Raw genomic sequence first — 25159 nt, 5'->3', positions numbered from 1 at the left:
TCCACAAATCAGTAAATTTCCTTCCTTTTCTCCGTCTTTTGTACCCTTTCTGCTCTCAGACATTTGCTTTTCTCTGTTCTGTAGCACAGATGCTTTCATGAGCAATTCAACTCACTAAACCAACAGGAAACTTTGCAGCTTTTGGTCTTTGTTTTTCCTGCCAGGTGAGTTGACTCTCATATAGGTGTCCAGCAAGTGGCAGAGCCGGTGCGGGAGTGCACCATCAGGACCGGATAAGTGGGACATTCTTGTTTCCGTGGCCATGACTTGTCAGGTTGGATTACATCACTGCTTCCTTGGCCAGGCAGGTAAGCTGTCTGTGCTAGGCAGGCAGAAGGAGGCCTGGGAATTACTTACAGATAACCACATCCAATACCCTTAGCTAAAAGGGGATGGATAACAAGCAGGCCTTGTTAGCAAGGTAAAATCTGTAATTAGGAAAATGAGTCCTCAATACACAGAAAAGTAGGAGGACCCAAATCCTAACTTTTAAAAAAATCCATTTGTTTTATTCTTAGAGCTTCAAATACAGTTGCTACTATGGCCTACTGGTTCTCTGGCATTCAGCTGATTTCCAAAAATAAAGCAATCACAAAAGATATGTTTTGCTGGGTATCCAGAGACTTCAAAGAAAAAAAGGGAAATATTACATCCCAGCAATATGGAGGAGTCATTAAAAAAACGTTTAAGAGGGAAAAAAAAAAGCTTCAGAAAGCAGTACAGTGTAGGCTACAGCATGGGCACCAGTAACCTCTCTGGCAGCTGAAGCAAAGAAATGTCTACTAAAGAGTTCTAGAAGGATACTGATTTAAAAAAAAATGTTTTTACATAATGATTAAAATTTACTTATTCACTTGGTTGAAGTATACTATGTAAAGAAAGGCTTTTGTCTATATGATGGATTATCATTAGGTAGCCCAGGTAACAGGTACTGGGATAAACAATATATACCCTTTAGGAGACTGTCCCAATAGAAAACTGTTGACATTTGATAGCTGCTCAATGGCCAGCGTGAAATGAGCTCCTGGTTACAGTCTATTTCTAGCCCTCTGTGATTGTTTACAGAGTACTGGTATCACTGTGGCATCTGAATGCCAAGCAAAGTTTAAAGCACACTAAGAACGGACAGGGAACAGCCAGTGCAGTTCTCTGCCTGGCCTTGCATCAGGAGTAATTCAAGCTTCGGGTTAACAGAGCAAGTGCACCCAAATATATTAGTATGATACGCTCCACTACAAATGTGATTGTCCCAGAAAAACCTCAAGACACTGATGTTGCCTGAATAGTGTATGTGATGAAGATTTAAAAAATCTAAACCTAAGAATCTGAAATGTTATAGGAAAAAAAAACCTCCAACAACCTCATCTTGTGTATGAAGGAAATAGACCTAACGGACCAGGAAGATGGTTTTACCAGCTGGCACCTATTTAGGCTGTTCATCCCATACACGTATCCAACACACCTAAGCTCTGTAAGAACACCTCTCCATTAGTGTATTTTCCCCACAGGTCAAAGTCCAAGAGCTTACCCAAAGTAGCTTCATACTCATTCTTTATAGCTGACAGCAAGGGCTTATAGGTCTTGAAGTTGTCTATAAAGAATTTAAAGGTCTCTCTGTAGGGCTGAGAGAAGAAAGAGCTTGAGAAAACATTCAGTGGCACATTTTTCAGAATTCAGGGATAGCTGGTTTGTCCAACACAAATGGCATCTAATGACAGTAAGAATAGTATAAAAATACTGCTACCACATTTTATTTTCTCTCTCCATCTTTGCTCTGCCACCCCAAATATGTCAGATGAAGGTGGATTTCTCTCCCCTGTTGATAGGCACCGCGGCATGATGGAGAGCAAACAAACATTTTAGTGGCCCAAGAGAACCTTTGATCAAGTCTATCATGCCACAGCTCTGAAATGATGATACTGTTCAGATGGAGCTGGCTAGAACTGAAGTTACAATATGGGTGTAACAATATGGATGTTAAAGATATGTAACAAGATCATATTGCTGCTGTTGTTGCCTATTTTGTTAAGTTAAATGGAAAGCTCTGCAGAGCAGAGTCTCTCTGCAGATGTCCTTTTCAGCAGAATAAAACTTGTTCAGAGAGGATATTCAAACTCCCATGTCGTATATGGGCCACAGGAAGACTTCATTAGCAATAAGTAGCATTCTCCCTGAGTGTGCCTCACTATTAAATACATTTCAACATGTTGTGTAAGAGAGTAAAAATATTTTCAAAGCATAAACAAAGTTATGAGATCTCTGTTTTCTCTTGCCATTAGTTACTTTCTGTTTCCCTCCATTCTCTTCCACCTACCACTTTCTTTCCCTATCACTACAGGATTCCTTTGGGAATGAGAATTTGAATTAATTTGTGTAGAGGAAATTGAATCTAAACTTCCCAGTCCACATAAGTGCTCTAACTGCAGGGTGGTACAAAAACAGGAGTACCCACTCCTCCTCTACCTGTGTTTTGAATTAAAGTGGTGGTTCTCAATGTCTCCACAAGGTGTATCCTCAAACACTCACAACAAAGCCCCCAGGATCAGACCCAGTAGAACCAGCAAATTTTGGGGATCTTGATTAGGCTTAGGCAGGAGCTATATGAGAGAGCCCCTTCTTGTCACATGCTGAAACTTAACCTCAGAAATTAGATGTTTTGCAGTGAAAATTTGGGAACCTACACACTTGCCGCTTTATGGGTATAGACAGAAATCTTCAGGCGTTTAGTGACTAAATTCTGTTTCACATCCACTTTAGATTACCATGTCTTTTTCAAGACTTGGTCTTTGATTTTAAAATGGAAACAGTCATAGAAGATACAGAGTACACAGGAAGATGTGAACAACTCTGTGCCTGGGAAGATCATGGAACAGGCCCTGCTAGAAGCTGTGCTAAGGCACATGAAGGACAGGGAGGTGGTTCGAGACAGCCAGCATGGCTTCACCAAGGGCAAGTCCTGACGGACCAACTTAGTGGCCTTCTGTGATGGAGTGAATGCATCAGTGGACAAGGGAAGAGCAATAGATGACATCTGTCTGGACTTCTGTAAGACCTTTGACATGGTCCCCCACAACATTCTTCTATCTATATTGGAGAGAGATGGATTTGATGGGTGCACTGTTTGGTGGATGAGGAATTGGTTGGATGGTCGCATCCAGAGGATAGTGGTCAATGGCTCAATGTCCAGATGGAGATCAGGGACAAGTGGTGTCCCTCAGTACTGAGACCAGTACTGTTTAATATCTTCATCAGCGACGCAGACAGTGGGATTGTGTGCACCCTCAACAAGTCTGCAGATGACACCAAGCTGAGCTGTGCAGTTGACACACCAGAAGGACGGGATGTCCTCCAGAGGACCTGGACAAGCTGGAGAGCTGTGAGAACCTCATGAGGTTCAACAAGACCAAGTGCAGGGTCCTGCACCTGGGTCGGGGCAACCCCCGATATCAATACAGGCTGGGGGATGAAGCGATGGAGAGCAGCCCTGCAGTGAAGGACCTGGGGGTACTGGTGGACGAAAAGCTGGACATCAGCCAGCAATGTGTGCTCACAGCCCAGAGGGCCAACCGTATCCTGGGCTGCATCAAAAGCAGCATGGGCAGGAGGTCGAGGGAGGGGATTCTGCCCCTCTGCTCTGCTCAGACCCCAGCTGGAGTGCTGTGTCCAGCTCTGGAGCCCTCAACACACGAAGAACATGGACCTGTTGCAGTGGGTCCAGAGGAGGGCCATGAAGATGGTCAGAGGGCTGGAGTACCTCTCCTGTGAGGACAGGCTGAGAGAGTTGGGATTGCTCAGCCTGGAGAAGAGAAGGCTGCAGGGAGACCTTATTGCAGCCTTTCAGTACTTAAAGGGGGACTATAGGAAGGATGGAACCAAACTTTTTAGCAAGGCCTTTTGTGAGAGGACAAGGGGTGATGGTTTTAAACTAAAAGAGGGTAGATTCAGACTAGATGTAAGGAAGAAATTTGTTACTATGAGGGTGGTGAAACAGTGGCACAGGTTGCTCAGAATGGTTGTAGATGCCCCATCCCTAGAAACATTCAAGGTCAGGTTGGACGGGGCTCTGAGCAACCTTATCTAGTTGAAGATGTCCTTGCTCACTGCAGGGGGGTTGGACTAGACGCCTTGAAAGGTCCCTTCCAACCCAAACAATTCTGTGATTCTATATAAAGCCAACATGCAAACAACAGCACCCCAACATACAAATGAACAGCTTTCTGTGCAAGCTCCCTAACATGAGCTGCAAACCTGCTTATCCAGTACGACTCATGGGTGCCTGTTCTTCTCATCTACTTCTTCCTTTGGATGGCCAATTTAAGTAATCCGTCTCAGCACATAGTTTCAAGTCAAGAGAACCTTGCATCAGACCTGTAACTTCAGTTTCTGGGAGATCTTTTTAGACTGATCAAGAGACTGCAGCTCTTTCCATAAGTAGGACTCCAGTTGCTCCAAGCATCGTGGCTTTGGCATGGCGAGAAGGGCCTGTTCATTGCTGCAGAGACAGAGGTAAAGAATGGATGTGTGAACTTATGTGTCATGCGTAACAATGAACTCATAATAAATCAGCTCAGGGATCTTGGTTTTCTTCCTACTGCCCATTACTTCACATCAGGACTTTATTATTTTCCCTTACATGAGAGAATATGTACATACTGCAGTTAAAAAAAAAAAGCATACAGTGGCCAATTTAAAATTCCTTGATGGAGCAGGAGGCTATTCAAGACATCCTGCTATTACTACTCTTCAGTGTTAGAACTTCATAATGCTTTGTGGTATAAAAAGCCAAGTGAGTGGGTTCTCTGTGGCAGAAGAAGATACATGCTAATTACATTATTTGAAATGTGTCAAGGAAAACAGCTGTTTGAAAAGAGAACTGATAACAGGCTACATCATTTGAAGTTCTAGGTTCCTCAGGAGGTTCCAGCCTAAATGTCCCTTTGCTGGATGTTATCATGCATATTTCATATTAAAACCAGCTAGAATTAAAACCCAAAAGCACAACTATCCTTATTATATCATCCACAACTATGCCCTGACAGGCTCTGCAATCTCTTCCCCGACCCCAGAGGTTGAGGTGCCTGTGCTCAAGGGGAGTGGGGACCCCACAGGGTGACAGCAAGGCAACCAGGGACAGTGACCAGCAGGGCATAATGCCACAGGACTTGAAGAATAGCAGAGCAGGTCCCTTTATGGTAGCCAGGGTCATTTATTGTTCAGCGATGGTCAGGCAAATCTGCAGTGATGAGGAAGGTCCAATGCCAAGCTGGGATGTCAAGTCAACAGGCCAGGGTCAGTGAGGTACCGGATAGACATGGCTATGCCACAGCTCCAGTAAGAACCAAAGGTGAGCGAGCCTGAGGAAAGGCTTCTCACAGCTCTTTTTACAGAACCTGGTCTCAGGTTATCCAGCTGTGCTGTATCAGAACTGATCTTGAGCCCAGGCACCCAAATGCCTGGAGGAAAGCTTGCAGAGCCGGTTAGTGCACTTGGAGCCCTGACAGGATCCTGTATAATGTTGGTCAATGAATGCATTTTATGGTAATGTTTATACTAAGCATGACTCGCTATTATATAAATACTTGACATCTCCTATAGAGCTACTAGTCAGAACCAGCAATGTCTTCTCTTTCATGCGGAACTCTTGTGGGGTAACCCAACATCACTGTTCTCACTAGTGCTGGAAGAGGTTCTGGTCTGTTAGGTCTGCTTCCAGCAACCCCGGTGACCTAACCAGTACTGCAGGCTAAACTTACTTAGACTGTCGCTCCTCTGGGGCACAGCAAGGTTTGTGGTTCCTTAGGATGGTCTGCCCAGATGGAAATGTAGGCCGTGTGGACAAATGACATCTAGGAGAAAACTGAAAAGATTTAAAGGAAAAAATCCCTTTGCTGTATCTGAGCAGTACAAACTCACAACAAAGAGCCAAAATCCAGAATCAATACAACTGCCTATGAGTACAGCAAACTAGAAAGACAACTCTTTTCAGCCAGGACTGACCACACCTACAAACCAAGTAAACTTTTTTTGTTCTTTGAAGAAATCATCTTCCCAGTCTAGTACCATTTGTCAAACACCTCTGAACAATCTCCTGGTAGCTACTGTTCGTGCTGCCTAGGTAATATGACTGTGGGAAAGAGTCCATATTTTGGGGTGAAAAATGTTTCTTGGTCTACACTGGGACCACTGGAAAAAAAAGAATTGCACAAACAAATCAGAATCTTGCATTAATCCAGATGAAAACCAAAATGACAGGTTTGAGTTAGGACTTGTTTCCACCAGGGAGTTTTGCACCAGGGCGTGCCCTAGTAAAGGCACACTGAGCTAAGTTAACTCACGGAGATTATGAGTATTAAATGCAGGTTGGTGACCCTACCCAAACCAGCAGAGTTTGCATCAGTGTAGAACGTAATGAAGATAAGGTCTAAGGAACAGTAAAAACGACACGATGAATGAAATTTCCTTCAGAAAATGTAAGTTCTTCTGAAAGCAAAATCTTGTTAATTTTAAGAGGCTGTTAAATTCTGTCTTGGAACTTTCTCAGTATTCTTTGGGGGGAGAAAAAGCCAGCTATGCTGGATTGCTCTACTTCATCTTCATTATTACAACAAACTAATTGGTTTGCAATTGTCCAATACAAATCCATCCCTATTCTGGCTGTAAAAATTTACGAAAAATTAATCATGGACAAACAGGAGGGTTTCACTTTCAAAACCCAAACTTCAGACTGACCAAGCCTTGAAGCAGTTAAATGTAAAGCCTCAGAAGTTTAAATGCCCTGATTTCAGTGCAAGAAGCAGGAAGATTACATTGGAGGAACTATAAGATTCCAATTTATTTAGCTGAAATCTTTTGTACAATGAAGAAAGTGCTTACAGAATGGCCCAGCTCTGGGGACAAAATAATGCTTTAAGTTCTTGCGCTAATGTAATACAGCTTGCCATAGAAGTGGCCCATTTCTGAAATACAACCAAAATACTAATAAAACAAACCCTAAAAGCAAATAACATATGACTTTTATAGACCTTCACCTCCATTAGTTTGTTGGTCACATGATCCTGGAATTTATTTTCTCATAATTTGGATATAGATTTTTCCAGTGCTCATTTATTTTATTTACTAAGACTGATAAATACTAGGGAGCAGATGTTCCTGTAGGATGCTCTTATTCTATGATTAAACAGCATACCGTCATGTGGTTTCTCTTTTTTTAAACGATATGGGTCAAACTCTGGCTTCAGTATTTGGCACATATGTCCCCTCAAAAGGTTGCAGCCAAGAACAACATTTATATTCCTCTCTTCTTCCCTCCACCCTTAAAAATACAGTAATTAATTCACAAAGATGACACCTGAATCTGAAATTCAAGAATTAGCAGCAGCACATAGATTTTCTCTATATATATATTAAAGAAAGATTAAAATAATTAGAACTTTCTTGACTTCCTAATAGTTTGGGATGTTCCTTGGGCTTCCAGCTAGATTCAAAGTTGACCAAGTTAGCTAAAGTTTGGAAGTTTCACTGGAATTCTTCAACTCACTGGAGTCTTCTGTTTCTTGGACAGGATGTGTTTCAGACCACTGATCTCTGTTTGGCAATCTGGAGTCTCAGAGGAAGATGCAGGAGCTGTCCTGTGCAATGGCAAGGAAGAAACATTTCAAAATATACAGAATTAACTAAATATACAGTTGGAGCTTGAGAGTCTGGCTCGTGTATACCTAAGGTAAACAGCCAATTATGCAGTGCATGATGGATGAAAATATCCAATAGGATAATGTACAGGGAGGGACTGATGGAAACATTTGCAGTGCAGCTGAACTCCAGGATTTGCTATTCGATAACTGGCACAACATTTGGTATCTTCTTCACTCTCCCAATGAGAGCCACCAGGCAGAACCCTGCAGCTGGGAGAGCCTGAACAAACTGGTCTTTTGAAGAGGAGAGATTAGAAACAGAGCTAGAAAACCTGGGATGCATGGATGAAGAACCAGGATTTGGGGTCCCACCAGCGCCTGCAAATCTGGTTCTCTGGGGTGGCGGTAATGCCATGGCATGATGGCCTGACAGCCAGTAGAACCAGAGAAACATGGAACAGATACAACCAGGAACTCTCTTTCCTAGGCTAGAAACTGGCATGTATATGTGAGAGGCCTTTTAAGAAGTAAACAAACAGTTGCATGTGAATTTTAGGTAAAATGAGGGTGGCTGTGATATATTAAAGCAATCCAGAGATCACAGTGAATTTGCAGGTGCTGCCCTGGCACAATATGACCTCACACTCAGCTTGATATCAGAGCATTGGCTTCAGCTCCCAGCGCAGTTTCATGCTGAGGTGGCAGGCAGCTGTTACGCCTTCAGCAGATCTAACTCTCCAGCCATCTGCTTTCTGGGTGAGCTGGACCAGCTTTCAGGAGTCCACCAAGGGCCAGCACAAGGTTGGGGTGGGAGATTGTATGTAGTGGCTGTTGGATCTCCCACCGTAGCATACAAAAGAGCAGCCTCAAGCTGCAGCTCTGTAAAATGGGGTTACAGCTCAGCGATGCTGCAAAGGGAAGTCCTGTTTCTCCCCCTACCACAAGAGGCTCCTGAGTTCTAGGTAGTCTAAGCTCTGCTGTACGCTGGGCAACTCTCTGAGTTGTTTTAGTTTGCTAATCCAAGGGAAAACCTGCAATTACCTGGTTTAGACTGACTCAAAACATAACAGGCAGTTCACCCCTCAGTGGGGGAGCAATTCTGCAGCTGGCAGTGAGGATGGAGACAGAAACCCCAAGCAGTTGGGTCACCTAGCCCAAGGAACCACACCTTTGCGTGAGATCCCTGGGTCACTGTGAGCTCGTCAATAGCAGCTTACTGCTATTGAAAAGCCATTCCATCTTCTCCTCCTAGCTGTATCCTCCTGCCATTTACCTAGTGCTACTGCCACTGCTCATCAGACCTCTTCATAAGCTGCTTTAAGGCATCGCCTCAGCAGAAAACTAACCCAGCATCATCTTTTAATTTTGCTTAGTGATCACAGACACACAAAAGACACTTCATTCTTGTGAGAAGACTGTACCTTGCATAACATGCTTTCATGGCACAGTTCCACTGGCATGAGGAAGCTGTGGAAGCTTGTGCTGTGTGCCTGGCTACAGGAAGGCATGGAAAAGCAGCAGCAACTAGGAGCCGTGCCTGAGAAGATCAAACTCTGCTGGCCAGGGATGCTCCAGGAACAAGACGGGTATGAAGTGGCCCATGGTCAGAACTGCAGAGTGTTTTGAAAGTCTCCAATATATAACAGACCATTAAACATGGAGTAACTCATGGTTTAGAATCTGAAGGGCACTTTTCATGCATTTAAACAAAATAAGGTTCCTAGCTATCCAGAAATGCTTCTTCTTATCTGCAGCTAACCTTGCTACCGGTTTGATACTCAAAGTACTGAGCACTCTTTGCTTCCATTTTCTTCCATAAAAGCCGAGTACTTTCCAAACTAGAAACTAGCTGTGGCTACTTAAAAAGAACCATAGACTCATTAAGGTTGGAAAAGACCTCCAAGATCATCAAGTCAAACTGCTAACCCAACACCACCATGCTTCCTAAACCATGTCCTGAAGTGCCATTTCTACACACTTTTTGAACACCTCCAGGGATGGCGAGTCTACCACCTCTCTGGGCAGCCTGTTCCAATGCCTGACCACTCTTCCAGTAAATAATTTTTTCCTAATATCCAATCTAAACATCCCCTGATGCAACTTGAGGCCATTTCCTCCCAACTGGGGAAAAGGGGGAAAGGGGCAAAGGGGAGACCTTATTGCAGCCTTTCAGTACTTAAAGGGGGACTATAGGAAGGATGAGGACAATCTCTTTAGCAGGGCCTGTTGTGACAGGACAAGGGGTGATGGTTTTAAACTAAAAGAGGGTAGATTTAGACTGGATAGAAGGAAGAAATTTTTTACAATGAGGGTGGTGAAACACTGGCACAGGCTGCCCAGAGAGGTGGTAGATGCCCCATCCCAGGAAACATTCAAGGCCAGGCTGGACGGGGCTCTGAGCAACCTTATCTAGTTGAAGATGTCCTTGCTCACTGCAGGGGGGTTGGACTAGATGGCCTCTAGTCCCTTCCAACCCAAACCATTCTATGATTCTATGAGAGACCAACACCCACCCAGAAGAGCCAGCTATACAAGGTAACAATGGCAAAGCGAATACCACAGAACTGCACATCAAGTTCCTCGCTCTGCTGTGGGCGAGTGTGGCCCTTGCTGCGGAAATGCTGTGTCCTGAAGCCCCAAGGGCAGTTCCTGGCGGGCGGGGCGCGGTGACACCAGACGTGCGGCAGGGCCGGAGAGGCCCCGCAGCCCCGCGGGAACGGCTCTGCTCTGCTCGGCCCCGCGCGGCCCGGACGCCGATGCCCCCTGTCCGTCCAGCCTTCCGTACCCCCGGCCCGGCCCTTACCGCGCCGCCATACCCGCTGTTTACACCCGTCGCCATGGAGACGTTTCCCACCCACCGCCCGCCAGGACCCCGCCGCGTGCCGCCACAGTTGCCCCGCCAGCGCCTGACGCGCCGGTGCCACTCCCCAACAGCGGCAGCCCCCCGGCATGGCCCAGCCCCGCCCGAACGGCCGGGAAGTGGGCTTTGCCCAGCGGGCGGACCCGGGGCGAGGCCGCCCGAACGGCGCTGCCTGCCCGAACGGCGGGGCGGCCGAAACTGGCCTCTCCCGCAGCCGGAACTGGCCCCTCCCGCAGCCGGCGGCGCTCACCAGGGCCGGGCGGGGGATGGGGGTGTGTGTGTGGGGTGGGAGTATGTGGGGGGTGTGTGTGAGTAGGGGTGGAGGTATGTGGGGGTGTGTATGGAGTACACGTTTCCCAGCATGCAGCGCGGCGAGGGGCGGGGCGGGGCTCTGAGCGCGGGGCTCTTGGGAGTTGTAGTTCTGGCGAAGGGCAGAGGCGGGTGGGCGGGGGCGGTGTGGACTCCGCTTCCCAGCAGGCAGCGCGGCCCCATTGTGGCTACGCCGGCGCCCCATTGGCTGGCGGCCGGAGCCGGGCCTCGCTCCCCGCCCGGTGACACAAAGCGAATCCAAGATGGCGGAGGCGGGGAGCTTGCACGGAGGGGATGCGGCGCCGCCGTGCCCGCCTGAGGAGCAGGAGCTGAGCCGGCGCCTCCGCCGCCTCTACCCCGCCGTCAACCAGGAGGAGACGCCGCTGCCGCGGTCCTGGAGCCCCAAGGACAAGTACAACTACATCGGCCTCTCGCAGGGCAACCTGCGCGTCCACTACAAAGGTGCTGGGCTGGGGGCGGCGGCGCCGGGTTCGGCTTCTTCGGCCTCGGCTTCTGCGGTCTCGGCTCCGGCCCGAAGCGGGGCGGTCCCGGCGCGGACCTGGGCCCGGCCCGGAGCCAGCCGGGCGGCGGGCTGGGACCCGGGCCCCGCGGGGGCGGCCGCGGGTCTGGCGGCCACCGGGGAAAGGGCGGCCGCGGCCGGGGAGCGGGGGGCCGCCGGGCCCCGGGGAGGGCTGCTGGACCCCGCGGAGGGCCGTCGGTCCTGGGAGCTGAGGCCGGTGTCTAGCCCGGAGCCGGGTTTTGTTGGGCTGGGGAAGTGGAGGCGGCCCAGAGCCCCGGGCTCTTCCCCCGGCGCAAGGCGCTGGCCGGCCGAACGCTCTGCGGTGTCACGAGCACGGGCCGAGCACCTCCGTGCAGTCCGGTCATCTGTTTACCCTGTCACCCTGCTTAAAACCTTGCCGAGGGGCGGGATGGCATCGACAAGGCTGTATAACTGGGGCTTTGGCTCCTTGAGTTTACACAAAATAGGTGCTTACAGACTTCTAGGACTTGGGGAATCGCACTGATGTTTTTCTTGCTTGCTATTGGAGGCTGTTCTCCCTACCCACCCAGCGGAGAACTGATCATTCCTTTTCCTGCCTGGTTAGTAAACACTGATGTCATTCCCCTCTTGTGTAATCATTTTTGTGTTCTGTTTGTGTACGCTGATCTTCAAATTATGGACGTGGGGAGGGGGAGAGGTAGCGCTGTGAGTCACTCCCAGGAACTTCACAGTGAAAACAAAGGAAAAACTACAGCGCTTGTGGTGTAGGGGTTGTTTGTGGTGGCAGTGCAGGACTGTATATTCTAGTTCTCTGAAAAGTGTGCTTTAAATTGTTGGATATATGTAGAAACATCCCTGTTGTGTTCAGAGAGCGGTGCTTTAGGTCAAAACGTGGGAGAGTTCAAATCCCATCAGTACTTATATTTCTTTTCTTTCCTAGGTCATGGTAAAAATCACAAAGATGCTGCTTCAGTCAGAGCTACGCACCCTATACCTGCAGCCTGTGGCATTTACTACTTTGAAGTGAAGATTGTCAGTAAAGGTAGAGATGGGTAAGTGCGTTATTGCAGTTTGGTGGTTGGTGACGTCTGTTTAGCAGTTCTGCTGTACTCTGGCCTCCTTTCTGGAAGGGTTAGAGGTCCCATGGCTGCTGGGTGTAACAGGCAGGTACATCACGGGGAGGTTATATTCTCTTGGTTAACAGATGTAAATGTGGCAGAAGTCACTGGAAGCAGAGGCACTTACACAACAGCTGCTTTCTGTGCTGTTTGATATGGGCAGTTTTAAAACATTTAGGAAGCTTTGGGTGTCTGGTGAAATTTGAATTAAAATAGTTTTTCCTCTTGCTAGCTTGGTCTGGTCACTCAGATTTCTGGAATTATGATGCTTTAGAAGTGGAGTGAAATAGAAGGGAGGAACCTTGCACTTAATTTTGGACTGTTAGAGCGGTGTTGGCATAATGAAGAGCAGTCATAGCTCTGAGCACTGGAAGGAGAACTTGAGTCGGCTTTTTAGAAACCCTGTATGCATCATCAGGAAAAGATGTTCAAAGAGAGGGAAGTGAGATGATTGTGAATATAAGCTGGAATCTGCGCTACTTCTGTCATCTCTAGTCTAGGACCTGTATTTGGACTCATGTCATTACTGCAGGATAGACTGCACCTCAGGGAACCTGACAGATAACAACTGTGGAAGCTTGGGAGACTCTGCTGCAGCCAGAATGCTACATATGAGAAGGTCCATATGACCAAATGATGTTTTTTGTGGTAACATTTAATATTGTAGGCTGTTGTTGAGCCTGTGTTGGCCCTGTTGGTCTATGCTACTTTGAACTGTAGAAAGTGGAAGAACTGCAAAGGCATCACATCCTCTTGGTGTAGTGGTAGACACAGCCATACTTTACTAGGTGGCACCTCTGTGAACTGAACTGGCAGTGGGTTTTGGATCTCATCCAGTCTTGCGGTCACTGTGTTGGGCATTATTCTGGTCCAAAATGCAACTGAACCAGGATGTATGGGAGTTCCTTTGGAGTTGTATTCAGGATGTTGGGAAATGCGGGAAAGCAATAAAAGGGCATTTCTGACAAGGCCTGGGTTTCTACTGCTAATGTAGGTTTAATTGATATAAGGGTACCGGCCTGCTGTGTGTGTGTTTGGTGTTTTTCATTGTTAAAGGATGAATATCGCAGGTACAACTGTCCAGAAGGGAAGGCTGCACAGGAGAAGGTATTGAGTGTCATTAATTAATCCAGGCCTTCAAGAATAACATTTGAACTCTGGCCAGTTTAGGGGTCTTAGGGAAAGGCAGCAAGCATTCCTACTAGAAACCAAATTAAAGTAATAATTTCTTACTGTCAAATATTTTTGCTGTCATTGGTGAATTAAGAAGTGGCCTAGTTGTAAAGCGACGTGCAGAGGATCTTGAATTGTTCTGCACTTAGATAACCTAGTCATTATTACAGGCCTGTGCAGAGGTGGATGCTGGGCTGAACGCTTTGTAAATGCAGTGAAAAGACCATCTTTATTCTTTAAGTTCACTGACTTGGCTTTAACTGCTTGTCTGTTTTGAGACTCTGCATTTGATTAGTTTATGTAACTGCTAAAATTGAAATAATTTACAGTGAACTTCAAGACAGTTTTCCAAAGAAATCACGTTATGAAAGGTCACTGAACAGCACTTAATCCTTATTGCATTCTAGATCAATCTTACAGGGAGGTAATGGAATCTGCCACTTGTTTCCCAAGGTTAGTTTTCTATATTAGTAATCCATTTTTGTTTTTATTGTATTTTGTAATTACAAATACTTTCCAGGGATACTTTCAAAGATAGGGAACCATGTGTATTAGCATTATCGCAATACAAGCGTGAGATGTTGATAGCTATGATTCGCAGTCAGTGCAGCCTTTGAGAGATTGTCTGACGTCTCAGCCATTCCTGTGCCTTGCTTTTCTTTTTCTGGTAGAGAGTGCTCCAATTTTTATCTTGCACACTGTGGTGCTGTGGATTTGTAATTGTGAATTTATATTGTAGCTGCTGCTTGTCTGTCACTTAAAGTACTCTTGTGTGTCTCATCTTTAATAGTTTGAAGTCTGCCCACTGGAGGCTCAGTACATTGTGATAGTGAACTGCGGCAGAGACATCTTTCCACTTATGAAGCTCTCCAGTGTTTATTACACCATGGTGGCTTCAGTTCAGAGGCTTAAAAGTCCACAAATCTAAAGAAGGGATTGGAGGGAATGAAAGGAAATTTTCAAGTGGCCTAAGTGGTAAAGCATGTCCCTAGGAACTCAATTGGAAGCTCTTTAGCCAGGGTAGAGGAAGAGGAATCTTTCTGAGCTCATTTCCAGAATGGATGCTTCAAGTGTAAAGCCTCTGCTCTGTAGCTCAATATTGTATTGATGCCATACAGAGTAGTGAGGTAAGGATCACATGGTGATACTCACTGTGTCACTCTTGCTGGAGTTCATAATAGCTTTTCAGAGTTAGGTTTAAAATGGGAGTGATTGGGTTTCAAAACAAGACTTACTCAAAAAATACTTCTGTGGAATGAGTTTCAGGAAGTGTGCTTTGAGGAGTTCTGACTGAGTTTTGCTCAATAACTTAAAGCTGTCATCTTTCTGTGCTAATAAATCGTTAGTCTAGTGCTCTACACTCTGGTTAGATGCTGACTTACTAATAAACAACAGACACAAAGGGTGCAGGTAAGAAGTGGGATAGAAGCTCCCAGCGGTTTTACTGGAGATGTACGAATCCTGAAGCTCACAGGATGACTTTTTGCAGCCTGACAAAGACAAGCTGCCTGTATATAATACGCTGTGCTAAGAGGGTTCTTGAATGGCATCAGACAGTGCCAGTTCTGTATTGGTGGTGTCACTGTGGTAGAGAAACCTGAGCTACAGAGGCGACTGAACTATCAGTACAACCTTTTTAACTTCTCCCTTCTGTGACTTTCATGGGGCTAAGGTGACTTAAATCCCATATGCTGTGGTTCTCTCCTGTGTTTCCTCCCACCACATTGTATCTGGCAGTAAAAACAACCACCCTCACCTCCCCCCGTTCTGCAGGCAGATGACTTCTCTGCTCAGTTTTGCAAACCCAGCGCAAGGGAAGAGGGAGGGACTGCAGCAGCACAGGCACAAGTTGTTTTAGAATGCCATAGTACTGCACCCGTAGCTGGCAGAAAAGCTTCCTCTTCTGTGCTGTCTTTCTCCCCTGCTCTTTAATGTACCTGCTCTGTAAAGGTGCTTTTGTTAAGAAGCAAATGATTTATGAAAACTTTCCCATCTCTAGACTTTTTTGTCTTGACATCAGTAAAATCTAGCTTAGTTGGCTGGCGGATATTTCAAAGGAAGTACAACATGCAAAAAGTCCATTTGATGCACTTAAGAAACTTAAGATTTATCAGCTTTTCTTAGCTTTGGATCCTCTACTGCTTATGTGCTGAGGTATTACCACAATCTTTTGTTGAAGAAAGATGATTGAGACTTACTTTTGGCTGAATGGTGGTCACTTCTCGTGCTGGTATGTTTAGTCTTTATTGATGTTTATTTACTGTTTTGTTTTGTTTTTCTGGGAGGGGGGAGGCTGCCAGGCTACCACTGAAAAATTGTCTTGACAAGGAGGCTAGGTAACATGTAACAAATCAGATCTGTCAGTAGATTGATCTCTTGTTTGTGCCACTCTTTCTTTGGGGAGATGGTTCTTATCCTCAGAGAGCAGAGGAGAATTTAATTAGTCTCAGTCTCTAGTTCCAGCCCTCTTCTCACCTCCTTGTCTGTGCTCAACACACAGGGAGTGGTTCCACCACGCTTTAAGATGGTGCAAGACAAGGCTATGGGATTCTGCCCTTCCATTTGCAGTATGTTTCTGTGTCTTCCCTCATGCTGACAATCTGGAACCCAGTCCTGTGGTGAGCTGGTTCAAGGAGAAGACTGGTTGAAAGCTGACCACATCAAAACAGTTATGGTGATTTAACCTGTTGATGTCACTGTCAGAAATTGCTGGGGTTTTTTTTTTGCTTGTTTTTTAAATTGAGGACTGCTTTCCAGGGTTGTGTTCCCTGACATGGGTTGAAGGCTAGTCAATGAAGGGATGGGCTGAGCTGGAAGAGGGAGGAGTTGGATTGCAGCAATCCTCATTTAGTTTCATTCAAAGTGGGGTTGAACAGTTATATCTTAAGACTTGCAGGATACTTAATTCCTGAGCCATTACGTTCGTGTCTCCTGAGCGTTGTCAACTGGAACAAAAGGACAAGAGGTGATGGGTTGCAGGTTGTGGCAAGGGAGATGCCAGCTGGAGATAAGAAAGAATTTTCCTTGTGAAAATGGTCAAGCACCAGAACAGAATGCCTGGAGAGGCTGTGTCGTCTTGTTCTTCAAATTTGCCTGGGCCAGGCCCCAGACAGCCTGATGTAACTTTCACAGTTAGTTATGCTTTGGGCAGAAGGATGAAGAAGGAAGATCCCAAGGTCCCTTCCAGTCCAAACATCTCCGTGGTGCTGTGGATGGCATGCTTCCATCATTCCTCAGATGAGCAGACTGGCAGAAATGTATGTGACTGTGTGTTCTGGCGCTGCCACAAATAACTCCTGCTTTTATCATGATGTTTATAACAGTTCAGCCTTAACTATATTTGAAGCACTGGACTCTCCCTCTCAAATATGTGTTTCTTTTTGTTGTTGATTTGTCAGCCCGTCTCACAGCTTCTGTTTCCCCATTAGAGCATCTCTGCTTGGTAAACAGGAACAGTACAAGACTCATCAGGGTAGGGCAGTCAACCCACAGCTTATAGGCTGTTTTGTCTCAGGAGGACAATTCGTCTTTTTTTGTCCTCTATGCTGGGGCAAGGTGAATTGTCTCCTTGGTGGCAGTGCTTGTTCCTGACTGCCATTTTGGTTTCTTGACCTGTTTTACCTCCCCCCAGCCATGTGGTCAGTTGTAATGGGGTGTGACTGGGGAAGACATTCCGGAGGCTGACCCTGATTGTGCACGGATTCCTGATTCTAGCAGAAGTCACCTGTCCTCCAGCCTCCTCCATTTCTGAGTTGCTCCTGGGAAAGACAGTCCAGCAGCCTGTGGATTGCTTTTGCTATGGCAGTTTGCTGTTGACAGCTGTCTCTTCTGGTAATTGTTTCATTTTGATTAGTGGCTTACTTGCGGCTACCTTGGTATGCTGGTGTTCTGCAGCATGTCTGACCTCTCTGGCGGCAGCAGAGCCTGCTGCCTGTCCACGGCGGCTCTGTGTGTTCTTTGCAAACAAAGCAAGGTGGTCTGTGGGCAGAGGAGGTGCCGAGTGGCACAGCCTTCTGTGCCAGGGAAGCCAGGCTGTTTCATGAGGACTTTGAGCTGTCTCAGGGAGGCTGCCAAAAGAGCCAGTCTAGCTTTTCTTCTTGACATGATATTTTTTTAACCACTTTCCTTTGTGCCAGCACTAGTGACTGTGTAATGAGCTGGATCATGTTAACTGTCTTTTTGCTGGCTCTGGCCTTGATACGGTGCTTTCTGTGCATTAAGTGGAGAAGAGGAAACCCCGAAGGGCAAAGAGGGTGGGTGGGAAGACACGGGCAACAGGATGTGTCAGTACCCTTCTTCCAGCACCAGCTTGAACTGTTTCACTGTTGCTGTGGGATGTGCAGCTTGTTGTCCAGAGCTGTCGGTCAGCTCTAACTTACGTTGCAGGTATTTTTCTGAGAGAGGGAGGAAAGAGTACTTTGAGGAGAGTGGCCTGAGAGCTAATCTAGCTTAGCCCATACCGTAGTTCATTTAAAATCTTACTTTAGCTTTCTTACACAAGTACACTATATCCCAGACTTAAAAATAGTCAGTTTCTCTCTGACTGAAAAAGAAAAATAAAGGTCAGATGTATTGGTTGTTTCACAGTCTTTACATTAGTAACAAGTAATCTGCCCCTCTCTTCCTTGCTTATGTTTCTCCTTGCCAACTTTCCATTTCTCTTCAGCATATGGTGAGTGTGATTGCTCTTCGAAAAGCCTTTCACTTGTGTGCTCTAATGGTTTCCAGATGCTGATAGAAGGCCTGTCCATGAAGTGCTCTGACATCGGTGGTTTTAATGGCGTGGTTGTCCTTGTGCATCCATCAGCAGGTTGTTCTGAGGACACCTTATAATTTCATGTGTGTCTGGATGTGGCAGTAGGGAATGATAAGGAATATTCTGGGGCAACTGAGGATTTCTGGTGCCTGCATATGCTGTGTGATGCCTTATTTGTATCTGATAAGCCTGTAAATAATTGATTTCCTCCCCCTTTTTAGTTTTTCTATCCTGGTTTCCAAGAATCCAAAACCAGCACACAGAGGGGGTTGTTCTTCTGTTTGCAGGTATGTCTGCTTACTGGAACTTATGCTGTTCTGCAGACATTAATTTAAACAAATCGGCACATAAATAAATCCCCCCAAGAAGATTCAGTAAACAGTTCTCACCTTGTTCCCGTTTGCAAACAGTCTTGCCCAAGCAAGTCTTGCTTGCTCAGCTACTGACTGGCTGAGCTTTGGTGCCCTGAAGTATAGAGACACGCTCATTTTCTGTGGGGGTTTCACGTTAATTGTTGACATCTTGTATGAGCTGTATTTTTTTGTCATTCTGCTAAACGCTTGCAAAAGGGAGTAAGCAGCTTTTTCAATGTAAAGCAAGTTGTGAGACTGGAGTATCTGATTTGCAGTTGATAACTTTTTTTTTTTTTTAAATTCGCCTTGTCTTTTTAATCAATGAAATGGAAAGTGAAACTCAGGGCTTATAGCAGTTATCATGGGCCCATACCTTGTAATGGTAGAATATCAGTTTCTCATTAAAATAATTTCTGAAAATAGGAAACAAAATGGAAGCAGTGATGTGATGGTGATGTGTGACTTGTTCACTTGTGTGCGTTTAGGTATGTCTGAAGTCTGAGATGTCCCAGATTTCAGGCTGTGATAATTTATTTCTTTCTTTCTGTTATTTTTTGTTTGTTTGTTTGTTTTTTTTGTCCAATTAGAGTTCTAAGATTTGGCACAGTAAAGAAGAAAAATTTCAGAAGTTGCTTGTTTTTTTCTTTTTTTCCATTCTTTCTCCTCATCCCCTCCCCCCTATTTCTGAATATCTGTTATAGAAAAGGTAGGAATATGGCTAAAGTAAACTCTAAAAAAATCAAAACATCTTTAGAATGTGTGTAAAACATTATTGTGCTTCAGTTCTTCAGGATATATTCACAGTTAATAAATCAAACCCTAGAATAATGGGAATGAATTGTTTAAACATTCCAGAGTTGCACATCTAAGCAATTATCTGTTTAATAACTAAATCGTACCAATTGCATAACTTATAGAGGGGAAGCCTTTTTCCTTCACTTATGTAGCTGGGATGAATTTATCATCTGCTGTGAAGCTTGACTTGTTTTATTCCCTGCTCCCACTGGCCCTTAAAGCTGAACTATGTAACTGCATTATGTTGACTGCACTGCCAGATTCCTTTTCTTAACTGCTTTTCTAGGAGTGGGGTTTACACTGTACCTGTTATATAAGGTTTCTGTTTCCACACTGCAGTTTCAATCCTAGAGATACAATCTTCTTTCTTGTTTACAAGGTCTTTTTATTGATGCTCTCCACCTCTAGCCTTTGTCCTTGTTGTGGAGTCGGCGTGTAAAGGTCTGTGAAACCAGGGCCTGTTGCTCTTCCTAACTCTGGCTATTTGTTATTGTTTTAAAGAGAAAGTATTCTTATTTCATAAATACATTTGTCAAAACTTTATGTTGCTTTTTCTGTAATGTGTTTCTTCACATAAAAACCCCTAATTCTCATGTAACTATTGCAGTTATTTTTTCTGTAATTTCATGAAAACTTGTGTTAGCAGGTCAGTCCTCCTTGCATAAGAATGGTTACTATCAATTTTCTGATTGAAGCATAAACCAGAGCAAATTAGCCTCTAAGGATGGGAGAATATCTCTTAAGAGAACTAGCTACCTGGCAGCAGAGTGTTTTCTTCTGATTTGGGTATGCCTTTCTGTTAGATATTTGTGGTACCTCTAGTGTCTGTCTTTACTGTTTTCTAGGCTTTGTCTATGCCAGGAAAAATAGCCTGTTGCTTAGGCTGGCAGACAAACAGTCTTTTAAGTCCATTCAGTCATGGAAACCTGTTTCACTTCTCTAATGTACTGGATACAAATTTTCAGCAACTCTGAACAGTGCATTTGGAAGTGAGGTTTGTTAATCAGCAGGACAAACTGAACAAAAATTCTACTTACTCAATTGGGTGTAACCAGAATAAATAACCAGAGAATTAATATCAGTAATGCTTTATGCAGTTCCCAGACTGAATGCACTGTTTGCCACTGATGTGGTTTATATGAACTTTGTTGAACACCAGCTGACTTAGAGAACAAGTCAGCTGTAAAGAGTGAAACATCTGAAGCTGGAAAACAAAGTCGGTGGGACACCTTAGCTTCAGTTCGTTTCAACCACAGTATATTGCAGGGCTTGGGGTCCTGTTGGATGAGAAGGTCTTGGGGTGGCATACAGAGAAGTTGGCTATTCTGGCCAGATCCTAGTGGTGATTTTAGCCTGGTGAGGCTTGTATTATGCCTTTTCTTAAATGGTGCTCCAGTCAAACCTTCATCTCTGTTCTGTATTTTCTGTCTTTCAGTAGTACTGCTTATATTGCTAATCTACATCACGAGTCTTTTCCCTTCCTGAAGGTAGCACAGAAAAGGGACAGATTTGACCCTTCCTATAGCTGATAGATACCAGTTGAACGTGATCCTAAAATTGGAACGGAACTGGGAATCTGATACCTTGGTCTAGTGAAAAGAGGTTTTTTTATTCTTCCTCTGGAGTTTTGTCAGTATTTACTCACAAACAGACTGAGATGATGTGTTATGTTACCAGATCACTGCCTCTTAATTTTGTTCTGCTCACTCACCTTCTTGTCCGTGCTCTCTGGCTTTTAACGCTTCTCTGCCTTTCTAAGGGCTGATGTCCAGTGGACTCCTCCATGCCTCAGGATACTTGTAGTTGTTTTCAGTGAGCCCTTAAGAATTTTATTTTCTTCCCTTTATCTATTTTCAACCTTGCATTATTCATCTTTACTGACCTCTGCTTGGGGAATTGGCATTCTACCTGGAACCCATCAGTGCTATTTCTGAAGCACTGTTACAGAACAGCGCAGTTATCTGTGAATAAAACCAGAACCGCTTCGACTTTGGAGATTTGTTATATTCCATTAAGAAGTAGTTCCAAAATATTTATTGTTAGAAAGTTGGAATCCAGTATTTTATGTACCAAAGGTAATGTTTTTGAACAGATGTTACTTGTTTTTCCACTGCTTTAAAACAACATGCCCCTTGCCCCACCATAACTACGACAATGTGGTTTTGGGTGGTAAGTTGATATGGTTTATCATTTCTCACCACTCTTCAAACCTGGCATGAAGTCAGGGCCCACCTCGGACAAGGATGATAGTTCAGAGCTTTGCACAAGAGACTGTGAAAGTCTCAGAAATGCCACCAGTGTGATGGAGTGTATTATTAATCTTTAACTTTGTAATTTAGCTTGATAATTTTAGACTTAGCTGTGTGTTGAAAGTGTGGGGTGTGTGATAGCTGTCAGGATTCCTACCAGATAGTGTGGTTATTACAAAAACTTGCAGGATGCAGTAAGCATTTGAATTATAAACTTGCCTCTGGGAGAGAGGAAGGTCCCTTTTTTAACTTGTGGCTCAGCTGGATTGCTTGGTCTTGGCTGAGCCACGTAATAAAATGCCAGTCCCAGGAATTTCTACCTCATGTTAGTGATGTTGTTAGTTCACCAACTTGAGCAGGGAACGACTGCTTTACTGGAAGTCATGGCCTACAAAACAAATAATTTAATGTTGCTGGTTTTAACTCTTTAAGTTTGGGTCTTGGTGTGTCTCAGCACACGCGGTAAAGCGTGCTCTAAGCAGACTACTATGTTAGGGTGTTACTGGCATGGTAATGAAGAGTATAGGCTTGTGACCATTAGGTAACCAACCAAAGCTAAACCGATGTATTTTTCCACCTTTGTTTCCCCAGCTTTCAGATGGGGTGAATTTTGTCTGCCTTCTAGGTAAGCTTCACAGGTTTTGGAAGAGGAGTGGCATGGATTATTTCACTATCCTGACTTGGTAACTGTCAACATGTTCAGAAACAAATAAAGGGGAGCTATAATATCTTTCTTTTCATGGTAGAGCCTTAAATCTGCTCTGCTAATTGTCAGAAAAAGCATTTGAGATGAGTACTCTTTTTAACTTTCCTGGAGAAAGTCTTGTAGCTTTTTAGGTAAAGAAATATCTCCTTCTTTGTGTACAGCATACTGCCCTGGTCCCGTTATGACCATGGACTAATTGCTTTCTCCCTCCTTCTGCCCCACCTTTATTTATTTTGCGTATAGCAATGCCCCCCAAGTTCTGGGTGCTTTCCAGGCATACAAAAGGAGATGTTCTTTGCTCTTGGGGTCCTTAAAACTGAAGAACATAAAGTATGAGTATACATGAATTCTATTGCTATGTTGTCCTCTATTCTACCAAACGGGTTCTTTGTTCCTGCACTTGATAGGTCAAATAGATGCAAGTGCTGGAATTTCAGCATTACCTACTTGCTGTCAAAGGGCAGGTCTGTTTTTCTGCTGGGTTCATGAGGATTTTTATGGGTCATTAGCACAAAGTAGCTTTAGACTAGCCAAAAATTTTTCTAACATTGACATATTGGCAGGCTTTCTGGGTATCATGTTTGTTTATGGAACGAATCCTCCTGGGGGCCATCACAAGTCAAATGAAGCATGTGACTGGGAAAAGCCAACATGGCTTCACTAGGGGCAGATTGTGCTTGACAAACCTGGTGGCCTTCTATGACAAAGTGACTGGCCTGGTTGACATGGGGCAGGCAGTGGACATTGTCTACCTGGACTTCTCCAAGGCCTTTGATATGGTCCCCCATAGTCTCCTGCTGGAGGAATTAATGTGTTATGGCCTAGACAAGTGGTCTGTCCAGTGGGTGGGGAACTGGCTGACAGGCTGCACCCAAAGGGTGGTGGTAATTAGCTCTTTCTCAAACTGGCAACCTGTCACTAGTGGAGTCCCCCAGGGATCGATATTGGGCCCAATGTTATTCAACATCTTTATAAGTGATCTGGATAACAGCATCAAGTATAGCCTGATGAAGTTTTCTGATGACACCAAGTTGAGTGGGGAAGTAGACACTCCATAAGGGAGAGCTGCTCTGCAGGGAGATCTGGATAGGCCGGAGGAGTGGGCCAGCAAGAACCTTATGAAGTTCAACAAGGAGAATTGTAAGGTCATGCACCTGGGAAAACATAATCTGGGAGTGCAGCACAGGCTGGGATCCACCTGGCTGGAGAGCAGCTCTGTGGAAAGGGACCTGGGGGTCCTGGTGGACAGAAAGCTCAACATGAGCGAACAGTGTGCTGCTGCAGCCAAGAAGGCCAACAGGATGCTGGGTTGCATCAAAAACGGCATCACCAGCAGAGAGAAGGAAGTCATTATCCCACTCTACTCAGCGCTTGTCAGGCCACACCTGGAGGAGTGTGTACAGTTCTGGTCCCCTCTATACAAAAAAGATGTGGACGGCCTGGAAGGGGTCTAGAGAAGGGCCACCAGGAAGCCTGCCATATGAGGATAGGCTGGGAGAACTGGGTTTGTTCATCCTTGAGAAAAGGAGGCTCAGAGGGGATCTCATCACCGTGTACCAGTACTTAACGGGTAGTTACAAAGAAGATGGAGACTCCCTTTTTACACGGAGTCACATGGAGAGGACAAGGGGGAATGGACACAAGTTGCTCTTGGGGAGATTCCGACTGAACACAAGAGGGAAATTTTTCACATTGAGGACAGTCAACCGTTGGAATAATCTCCCCAGGGAATTGGTTGACTCGGCCACGTTGGACACCTTTAAGTGTCGTCTGGACAGGGTGCTGGGCCATCTTGTCTAGACTTTGCTCTTCCCAGAAAGGTTGGACTAGATGATCCCTGAGGTGCCTTCCAATCTGTGATTCTGTGATTCTGTGATTCTGTGATTCTGTGATTCTGTGATTCTGTGATTCTGTGATTCTGTGATTCTGTGATTCTGTGATTCTGTGATTCTGTGATTCTGTGATTCTGTGATTCTGTGATTCTGTGATTCTGTGATTCTGTGATTCTGTGATTCTGTGATTCTGTGATTCTGTGATTCTGTGATTCTGTGAATCTGTGAATCTGTGAATCTGTGAATCTGTGAATCTGTGAATCTGTGAATCTGTGATTCTGTGATTCTGTGAATCTGTGAATCTGTGAATCTGTGAATCTGTGAAAACATGTTTTGACTCGAAGAATTGTGTGTCGCATGGGTGTATTCTCCTTCTGGGGATAAACCAAATGCAGCCATCAGTGTACTCCGCTACTTGTATGACTGTGTAATGCTTAAAACAGCCTCTTTAAGAGAGCCCTTTGTTTTAATTTAGGTTGGTCAAATATTGTCACTCCTGTGAAATAACTTTCCATGTAGCTTTTTGGATAATTTTTGCCCAGTGAGAATATATAATGCTTCTTGGCTGAGTCAGCTCATCTGAGATCTTCTGTATCTTTATGAGTTAAATTTTAATTTAAAAGTACAGTCATAATTTTGGATCTTTCCATCTCTCTTTTCAGAGAAAGTCTTTTATTGGCAGAAGCAAAAAATATGTATATTTTTTAAATATACAAATTTAAATTGTAACATTGAAAATATCTGCACTGCACAATCCACCACACAAACTCTCTTAGGAGCCAGAATGGAATGCTGTCTTATTTAAACATCACTCTGCTGGAGTAGCATACGTGCTGATGTTTACTGCTGAAGTACTTGGGAGTGGGGAGAGAGAA

General features: G+C 44.9%; 2 protein-coding genes across 4 annotated transcripts in view; one reads left to right on the top strand and one right to left on the bottom strand.

Annotated features, from left to right (window-relative positions):
* TSNAXIP1 (translin associated factor X interacting protein 1) overlaps nt 1–10480 on the bottom strand; it is a 28146-nt gene extending 17666 nt beyond the window's left edge. The window contains 5 exon segments of the mRNA XM_064459124.1: nt 1535–1622; nt 4369–4492; nt 5754–5857; nt 7538–7628; nt 10435–10480. Of these exon segments, the coding sequence (XP_064315194.1) occupies nt 1535–1622; nt 4369–4492; nt 5754–5857; nt 7538–7628; nt 10435–10445 (418 nt within the window). The 5' untranslated portion in view covers nt 10446–10480.
* Nucleotides 10481–10958: 478 nt separating this feature from the next.
* The window catches only part of RANBP10 (RAN binding protein 10), a 93019-nt gene continuing 78818 nt past the window's right edge, over nt 10959–25159 (top strand). Inside the window, exons 1-2 of one of the 3 annotated variants that reach the window (XR_010374227.1) lie at nt 10959–11262; nt 12243–12354. Coding sequence is in view for 2 of the 3 variants with exons in the window: in XM_064459123.1 (XP_064315193.1) it covers nt 11064–11262; nt 12243–12354 (311 nt within the window). In the remaining variant the exon portion in view is untranslated. The remainder of the gene's footprint in view (nt 11263–12242; nt 12355–25159) is intronic. The other 2 variants (XM_064459123.1, XM_064459122.1) reach the window with 2 other exon arrangements.

The sequence above is a fragment of the Phalacrocorax carbo genome, chromosome 8 (assembly GCF_963921805.1).
Source record: "Phalacrocorax carbo chromosome 8, bPhaCar2.1, whole genome shotgun sequence".
In the NCBI taxonomy this organism is placed as follows: Eukaryota; Metazoa; Chordata; class Aves; order Suliformes; family Phalacrocoracidae; genus Phalacrocorax; species Phalacrocorax carbo.
Note: the sequence above shows the minus strand (reverse complement) of the source record. Positions and strands in the feature narration are given on the sequence as shown.